At 35.0% G+C, this 8,948-nt stretch overlaps 1 protein-coding gene across 2 annotated transcripts in view; it reads left to right on the forward strand.

The window, feature by feature from the left end:
- Positions 1-8,948, forward strand: part of LOC108257774 (phospholipase B1, membrane-associated) — a 36,498-nt gene that overhangs the window by 14,125 nt on the left and 13,425 nt on the right. For both annotated transcript variants that reach the window (XM_017455789.3, XM_053675777.1), the window contains 11 exons: positions 554-658; positions 755-829; positions 909-977; positions 1,546-1,629; positions 3,895-3,955; positions 5,238-5,296; positions 6,071-6,138; positions 6,448-6,491; positions 6,961-7,069; positions 7,589-7,640; positions 7,995-8,075. In XM_017455789.3, the coding sequence (XP_017311278.2) occupies positions 554-658; positions 755-829; positions 909-977; positions 1,546-1,629; positions 3,895-3,955; positions 5,238-5,296; positions 6,071-6,138; positions 6,448-6,491; positions 6,961-7,069; positions 7,589-7,640; positions 7,995-8,075 (807 nt within the window). The remainder of the gene's footprint in view (positions 1-553; positions 659-754; positions 830-908; positions 978-1,545; positions 1,630-3,894; positions 3,956-5,237; positions 5,297-6,070; positions 6,139-6,447; positions 6,492-6,960; positions 7,070-7,588; positions 7,641-7,994; positions 8,076-8,948) is intronic.

Here is an 8,948-nt window from a genome sequence, read left to right on the forward strand (position 1 = left end):
ATAATAATAATAATAATAATAATAATAACAATACCCCTTATTTTTTATAAACTTAAATTTCCATTTGTAAGATGCTATAAAAGTGTTAATAAAATGCTAAAATAAAAACAAAATGATAAAACATTGATATTTCTATTATAAAATAAATATAATCATAAAACTGCTACAGCATTGCATGTCTACAGAAAGGCCAGGTTAACCTATTTGGATTAAAATAAATAAAAAATAATTGAATCTAGACTCAATATTAGAAAGTGTTGCAGTGTGGTAGAAGGAGAAAAAAACAATAATTTTAATATTATTGTATTTCCTGGACTTGACTACAATAGATTTTGTTTCTTTTGTAGATGCTGTCATTTACATTGTGTAGTGATATACTGTACATGTTCAAATTCCAGTCAAATGTTTTTCTTGGCTTGCATGTCATTCCTAGATCAAGAGCCAAAATCTTTTATGTAGGTTACACATGAATAGAAACGTTTGGTATGAAATCTTCCAATAATTCTTAAAAATATCATGATTAAATGTTATTGCTGTTGGGGGTGTTTTTCAGGAAGATTTAAAAGAGAAACTAAGAGAGAATGACTGGTACAGCAGAGATGATTTCACTGTGCAGCTTCAGGATGTTCCTCTGTTTACAGATGTCATTTCTAACACTGTAAGAAAATGTGTTTTTGTTAAATAAGCTGTAATAAGAGGAAGATAATCATAAACCATGTTAACCATGTTTTTTTTTTTTTTGTCCTGTGTGAAGTACAAATGGACTTCAGAGGAGAAACAGAATGACCATAAGGCACACACACTCTTTCTGCAGCTCTGGGAAAACCTTGTACGTTATAATAACACACACAGCACAGAAAACCATCAACCTTTACACAGATAAGCTGATTTTATTAACTGTTTTGCAGCTCCAGCCAGACACCATGCAGAAAAATCTGAACAACTGTGATGTGCCTACAATTCGATGCCCAACCGAGGTGTGATTTATATGAAAATAAAAATGTCAACTTTGGAGATTTGACTCTGCAAAATTTAGAATTATGCAACAAAGTTTATGTTTACATGCACATCAATATTCTGATATTAATCTGAAATTGGCAATATTTGAATTAGTACCGAGTCATGTAAATGCCGCAATCTGAGCACCCGATTCAGGTTATATTCTGATTCCCAACCCTGGAATATGCCTGTTTTAATCGGATATTTGATGCATGTTTGTTGCTTACTCAGAAAATCTACTGAAAGGAGATATATGTGCATGCTCAGTCCACAAGGAATTGTGGGTGCTAACAGATGCTCAGCTTCAGGCTAAGTATTTAGGAATAGCAGCTCAAGCATACTTCCAAAACCATGTATACAGGAATATACCAATGCCTGTATGCATATAAACATAGTATTCGGAATATGTCTGCAACCTGAATATAGACCTTAAACAGAATTTGATGTGCATGTAAACATAGCCAGTGATCGCACTCATCAAATTAAACTTGCTGATATAACATGTATTAGCATCAGCACACACTCACTCTTTTCTTCCTCATACAGCATCGACCATTTCTCAGAACAGAGAAGAATTCTCTATCCGAACCGACTCTATCATCCAGAGGAGCTGCTCCAGCTGTTGATGCTGTAAATTAATGCACAATTCTTTTTAAGCCATATCTATTGAAATGAAAAACACATAAAAGATTACTACAATTTGTCAGTTGCATCTCCCAATTTTCAATCACAGGTTGAATCTGTAACTCTATCACACTCCTTATAATACTACTCTCAATGTAGTGCAGGCTTATTGCAGCCTCAAATCACTACATTTAAGTAACTCAGTCTAATCTAATCTAATCCAAAGAATTCATAACGATGTGTTTAATTACATCTTCTAGTGTGGCTGCTCTTCTTAAAATCCTCAAGCAGGGACCAAGAATCTTTTCAACTTTTTCCAACTTTATTGTTTGTATCTGGGAAAATATATACACTTTGGATTCTATTTTATTTATATACAGTTGTGATATGCCACATTTTTGCAAGTGACCTGACCATAAGTGTTTTTAATGTCTCAGTGCATTAATTTTTCTGAGCTACAGACAAATTGATAAGCTACAACATGCAAACAGATCTTTCAGTGAATATAATTTATTGGTATAGTAAAAGCATTTCTGAATCCAGCATTTAAATTGTAACTAATTTAATATATTTTTCTTTTTATCTTTGCCACCAATTTATAGCGTAATGTTCTGAAATACAGACCCATATGGAGTCATTAAAAATGTCAGATCTGTCTCATTAGCTGTAGCCTGACCTTTGGCACAATGAGTAGCTGAGTTTGAGCTACGGTAGATTTTTTTGTGTTTGTGTGTGTGTGTGTGTGTGTGTGTGTGTGTGTGTGTGTGTGTGTGTGTGTGTGTGTGTGTGTTTTGTTATGTACAGTATCTCACAAAAGTGAGTACACCCCTCACATTTTTGTAAATATTTGATTATATCTTTTCATGTGACAACACTGAAGAAATGACACTTTGCTACAATGTAAAGTAGTTAGTGTACAGCTTGTATAACAGTGTAGTGTAAATGTGCTGTCCCCTCAATATAACTCAACACAGCTATTAATGTCTAAACCACTGGCAACAAAAGTGAGTACACCCCTATGTGAAAATGTCCAAACTGGGCCCAAAGTGTCAATATTTTGTGTGGCCACCATTATTTTCCAGCACTCCCTTAACCCTCTTGGGCATGGAGTTCACCAGAGCTTCACAGGTTGCCACTGGAGTCCTCTTCCACGCCTCCATGATGACATCATGGAGCTGGTGGATGTTAGAGATCTTGTGCTCCTCCACCTTCCGTTTGAGGATGCCCCACAGATGCTCAATAGGGTTTAGGTATGGAGACATGCTTGGCCAGTCCATTACCTTCACCCTCAGCTTCTTTAGCAAGGCAGCGGTCGTCTTGGAGGTGTGTTTTGGGTCATTATCATGTTGGAATACTGCCCTGTGGTCCAGTCTCCGAAGGGAGGGGATCATGCTCTGCTTCAGTATGTCACAGTACATGTTGGCATTCATGGTTCCTTCAATCAACTGTAGCTCCCCAGTGCCGACAGCACTCATGCAGCCCCAGACCATGACACTCCCACCACCATGCTTGACTGTAGGCAAGACACACTTATCTTTGTACTCCTCACCTGCATTAACAGGCTGACCCCCCACCCCTTCAACCTCTGCAGCAATGCTGGCAGAACTCATACATCTATTTCCCAAAGACGATCTCTGGATATGACGCTGAGCATGTGCACTCAACTTCTTTGGTCGATCATGGCGAGGCCTGTTCTAAGTGGAACCTGTCCTGTTAAACCGCTGTATGGTCTTGGTCACCATGCTGCAGCTCAGTGTCAGGGTCTTGACAATCTTCTTATAGCCTAGGCCATCTTTATGTAGAGGAACAATTCTTTTTTTCAGATCCTCAGAGAGTTCTTTGCCATGACGTGCCATGTTGAACTTCCAGTGACCAGTATGAGGGAGTGTGAGACTGATGACACCAAATTTAACACACCTGCTCCCCATTCACACCTGAGACCTTGTAACACTAACAAGTCACATGACACCGGGGAGGAAAAATGGCTAATTGGGCTCAATTTGGACATTTTCACTTAGGGGTGTACTCACTTTTGTTGCCAGCGGTTTAGACATTAATGGCTGTGTGTTGAGTTATTTTGAGGGGACAGCAAATTTACACTGTTATACAAGCTGTACACTCACTTTACATTGTAGCAAAGTGACATTTCTTCAGTGTTGTCACATGAAAAGATATAATCAAATATTTACAAAAATGTGAGGGGTGTACTCACTTTTGTGAGATACTGTATGTGATCTATTTTATACCTATTGAATGTTGTTTGTGTTGTAGGTATTAGGCACTAAGATGCATTGTGAAGATCTGAGTCCCTCCGACACAATCCCCACCTCAGGTACACACACACACACAAACACACACACACACACACACACACACACACACACACACACACACACACACACACACACACACAATTTTCATTTTAATCTATGGCTGGATTATATATTTACACATTCAAATACAGATCATTTTAAGAATCTATTTCTATTTTCTTATATTAATCCAGTGCTTTATAACTCTACCATTATTTTGTAACACTTTATTTAAACGTTACCTACATAGTGCCTTTATAACACATTCATAAGCATTGCATAAATGTTTTTATGAAGCAATGATGGAGAATTTGTTTTGAAAGGCTTATGCCAGAACACACAAGATAATATTGGAGGTTTTATGCAACTTGACATATAACAGAAAACAAGAACCATCAATTATCATTATGAACTGACTGTGCTCTCAGTGAAAACAAGTGAATAACTTGTACGAATAGGATATAACCAATGACAGTAACACAATATCTCAGTATCATTCATGACAATTTGGGAAAGCTATAGAAGGTACACATAGGGCTTCATAACAGTGTAAATGTAAATTTGATGAACACTTTAGTTTGGGGGCATTAAAATCATTCATTTGGCTGATTTATTGGCTTCGTAAATAAGACACTTGGGGCTCTATAAGCATATTCATTCAAATGGACTGTGCATTCATTTATGCTCAGTTCATATGTAGTCAAATTTACGTTTATTTGATTTAACTTGTGCTTTTATTCAAAACAACTTACAGTTGAGACAGGATACAACTGAGCACTAGAGGGTTAAGAGCCTTGCATAAGGGCGCAACAGTGGCAGCTTGGAGGTGCTGCATTCTGAACTCACAACCTGCATGAAATCTCCAATATCATCTTTCACATTTTGACATAAGCCTTTCATAAATTCCCAACATTGCTTTATAAAATATTTGTGCAATGCTTACCAATGTGTTATAAAAGTACTATATAGCTACCTTTCAAATAAAGTGCCATCCATTCTTTTTGATTGAATGCTATTATATTCTTTTATTGGGACGTCTCTAATGTAGACCTAGGCAGAAATGGTCAGTAGTGCCTTAATATCTTTATTAATACTCCTGATACTGCGTAACTATGTTAGAATGTAACCATGACAACAGTAGGCAATCATGTTTTTGGAGTTATATGTGGGGGAAGTGCTGTTTGTCTCCACCTTGTCTATTTATTTCTCATAACAGAACATTTTAGTAGCATATTCTTTCTAATTACAGTCATACAAATCACTGGAAGACTGTGTAACTGGATGTCTTGCTGTTCTCTATAGTGCATGCAGTGAGGCCGGCTGATATCCGAGTTGTGGGAGCAGTTGGTGATTCTCTAACGGTCTGTGAGACAAACACACACTCTCACACACACACACACACACACACACACACACACACACACACACACACACACACACACACACACACACACACACACATACACACAAAATTAAATTAGAGTTAAATTAGAGTTAGTACATTTTAGTCATTATCCATTTGTGTTAGCTAAATTCAGTTTCAGTATGATCCTTCTGGATCTGAGCCTGAAATATAAATAAATATTTGCATTTATTTATATTACAATACTGTTGAATTCCCAAATCTCTCTGGTCAGAAGGTATTATCTCTAAAAGCAGCTCTGACAATAGTACCAGATACAAGATAACTCGGTGTTTTATATCAATACACTGCTTCTAGTGCATTATCTTATTATACATTATTGTAATTATTAAATTATGCTTTATTTAACAAATTAAAATATATCATCATTGATAAGATATTATTTTCTATAGGGAGATTGGTAACATGACAAGTTGCTATTTTTTTTTGTCTTATTAATTTCAAGAGAGAGAAAGAGAACCTGGTGAGTGAGCAATATTATATAATAGTTACTACAGGAACTAACTTGTCCCACAAGAGAACTCCATCACACCACCCCATCACTGATTATTTTCCTATAACAGCACACTTTATATTTCATTCCTTATTACATATGTATCCATTTATTTTAAATTACTGTCCTTAATCTGCCCTATAGTGCTTTTTTTGTAATGTAGAGTACTTAATTTTAATCCAGTGCACTCTTTGACATGTGTCCCAATCCTCCGTGTAGGCGGGGAATGGTGTTGCATCTACAAACCTGCTGGATGTGCTGACACAGTACAGAGGATTATCATGGAGGTGAGTAAAACAGTGTTTCCAGGCTGGAAAGATGTGTGTGAAAAGTACAGCTTCCCATTTTCAAAAAGGATAATGTGATATGGAATAACAGTGCAGCAGCAGACTGAGACTGAGACAAACACTGAGACTTCAGTGAGTAAAGTGAGACTTCAGTACAATAATCTCTTTAGAACTCAGTAAAAGTCTTATACCAGTATAGTATAGCATTAAGTATATTGCTGTACCAATTTCCTTAATATATCATCATGATATATCATCATATCAGTATATTGTCACACTCTGATGTTCACTGTCTTTTGTGTTTGACAGCATTGGAGGAGACAACAACCTGTCTGCGGTCACTACACTTCCAAGTTCGTTTCAGGGTTTTTAAAGTTGTTATAATTTTATACTTTATTATATACATCGCATCATTAAAGTTGAGGTCAGTGATTTTTAAATCAGAACACTTTTTGTAATATTTGGTGAAGTCCTCCCCACATTCAGGCAGCTTCAACAGTATAGACCACCAGAATCCAACTACTCATGACAAGGAGCCATCTCTACAAGTCTGTCAATTATGTTCTCAGCCATAGTGTATCAGAAAGCACCCTGTCTTTCACAAGTATTTAGGCATTCTAACCTAGCCTGCAATTTGGATTTGGATTAAACACTGACGTGAGGGGCTAGCTTTAGCTAAATTCTACTAAAATCACTGTCTATTCCTCTCAATGCTGCCTATTATGTATTATAATGTACTTTATATTTTATATATGTGATATATGTGTATTATATATGTGTTTAACTTTTCCTCTCATCATAATTGTCTGTCATGCTGCTCAGATATCCTGCGCGTGTTTAATCCAGAGCTTACAGGATTTTCCGTTGGAAAGGGGAAACAGAACAGCAAACAGGCTTTCCTCAACCAGGCAGTGGCAGGATCCAAGAGCTCGTGAGTTTGTTAATCAATTAATAATCACTTCCTCTAATTTGATTTTTCATGTACACTACCGGTCAAAAGTTTAGACACACTCATTTTTTGTTTTTTTGTTTTATTCCCACACATTTTAGAAAAATAATAAAGTCATCAAAACTCTGAAGTAACACAAATGTAATTATGGGAAATATGTTGTGATTAAAAAAAAATCTTTTTGCCTAAAATTTCCAGAAATGTATTCTTGGCATTTTCTCAACCGATTTCTTGAGGAATTTCCCTGAGATGCTTTTTAAACAGTATTAAAGGAGTTCTCACCTATGCTAGACACTAATTGGCTGCTTTTCGGAATATTTCGCTCCAATGAATATGTTGAATATGTTGGCACAATTATATTTTTGTCTACAGCACCGATTTTAAACATTTACTCAAACACCTTCAGATCATGAGCTACATTTCAGTCAAGTGTCTCCAAACTTTTGGCCGGTAGTGTATAATATTATTAATAAAAGATAACATGCTTGATTTGGTTGTCAGTGACATGCTGAGGCAAGCTCAAGCACTGGTCAGCAGGATGAAGACTGATGATGTAAGGAATAACCTGCACTCATCAACTATATTATATTATATTATATTATATTACATTATATTATATTATATTATATATTATGTTATATTATTTTATATTATATTATATAATTCTAATACTCATACTACTACTACTAATAATAATAATAATAATAATAATAATAATAATAATATAAGACTATAATAAAACAGAAGAAGAAGAAGAAGATAATACTTATAGTATTATATATAAGGTATTATTGTTCAGATATAATAAGTGTTTATCATCATTAAAAGGTTGTTATTAGAATGCAATAGCTAAGTAACAACAGTCTCTTAGCTCTGCTCATTGTAAAGTGTTGAATGTTTTCCACAGCGTATCAATTTCTATTCGGATTGGAAGGTGATCACCATGTTCATCGGAGGCAATGATTTCTGTGACTCCTGTATGACACCAGTATGTCCATTTCCTCTTAACCTTTTAGAGGACTTTTATACATGACATTTATATATAACTTATAGCTATCTGTGCTATAAAATTTGGATTATTCATAAATAATTGCACAAATTGCATTATGTCTTACAAATCTTCAAATAATAGAATTTCTAAGTTATTTATGTGGATCAATGTTATTGCTTTTTTTGTAGCAACTCTTCATTTTGATGTAGTGTCTGTGTACACAATCACAAACCAAATGTACATTTAAGATTAACTATTAAGATATTTTAGTATTTGGCCACAGTTTCTTTAGTCAAATATAGAGATGGAACTGATGTGATATCCAGTATAGGTATTGGGCTGATACCAGCTAAATGGAAAGTGGATGGTATACAGAAAACAACATATCAGATATCAGTTCCTGTATGGCAAGATTGGAATTGGATTTAAAAAATAAAATAATTTTTGGAGTTGGAAATATTTGCATACAGCATAACTGATTTTTTTATGGTAGGATTTATTTTGTTATATATTTTATTAATATTTACAATGTAAGTACTTTTGTGTGAAAGAGTTTACATATCAAATGCTTCAGTTAAAAAAAAAAACATTTTAAAGCTTAGTAATTTTTAAAGAAAACAATGCTGTATGGGTATCAACATTGGCTGATACTCAAGGTTTTAGTATCTATATCAGAAAAGAAAAAGTAGAATTGTGCCATTTCTAGTCAAAAACATGCATCCCATATGAAACACCTTTGAATTATTAAAAGGAACATTATGCAATCTTATTGACACAAGAAAATACAGTATAAGTGCCTTTTCTTGTGCCTGTTTTAAATGGCAAAAATACCTTTGAGTGTAAGACGTTAATTGGTGAAGGGAAGACAGT

Source organism: Ictalurus punctatus, chromosome 25, assembly GCF_001660625.3.
Source record: "Ictalurus punctatus breed USDA103 chromosome 25, Coco_2.0, whole genome shotgun sequence".
In the NCBI taxonomy this organism is placed as follows: domain Eukaryota; kingdom Metazoa; phylum Chordata; class Actinopteri; order Siluriformes; family Ictaluridae; genus Ictalurus; species Ictalurus punctatus.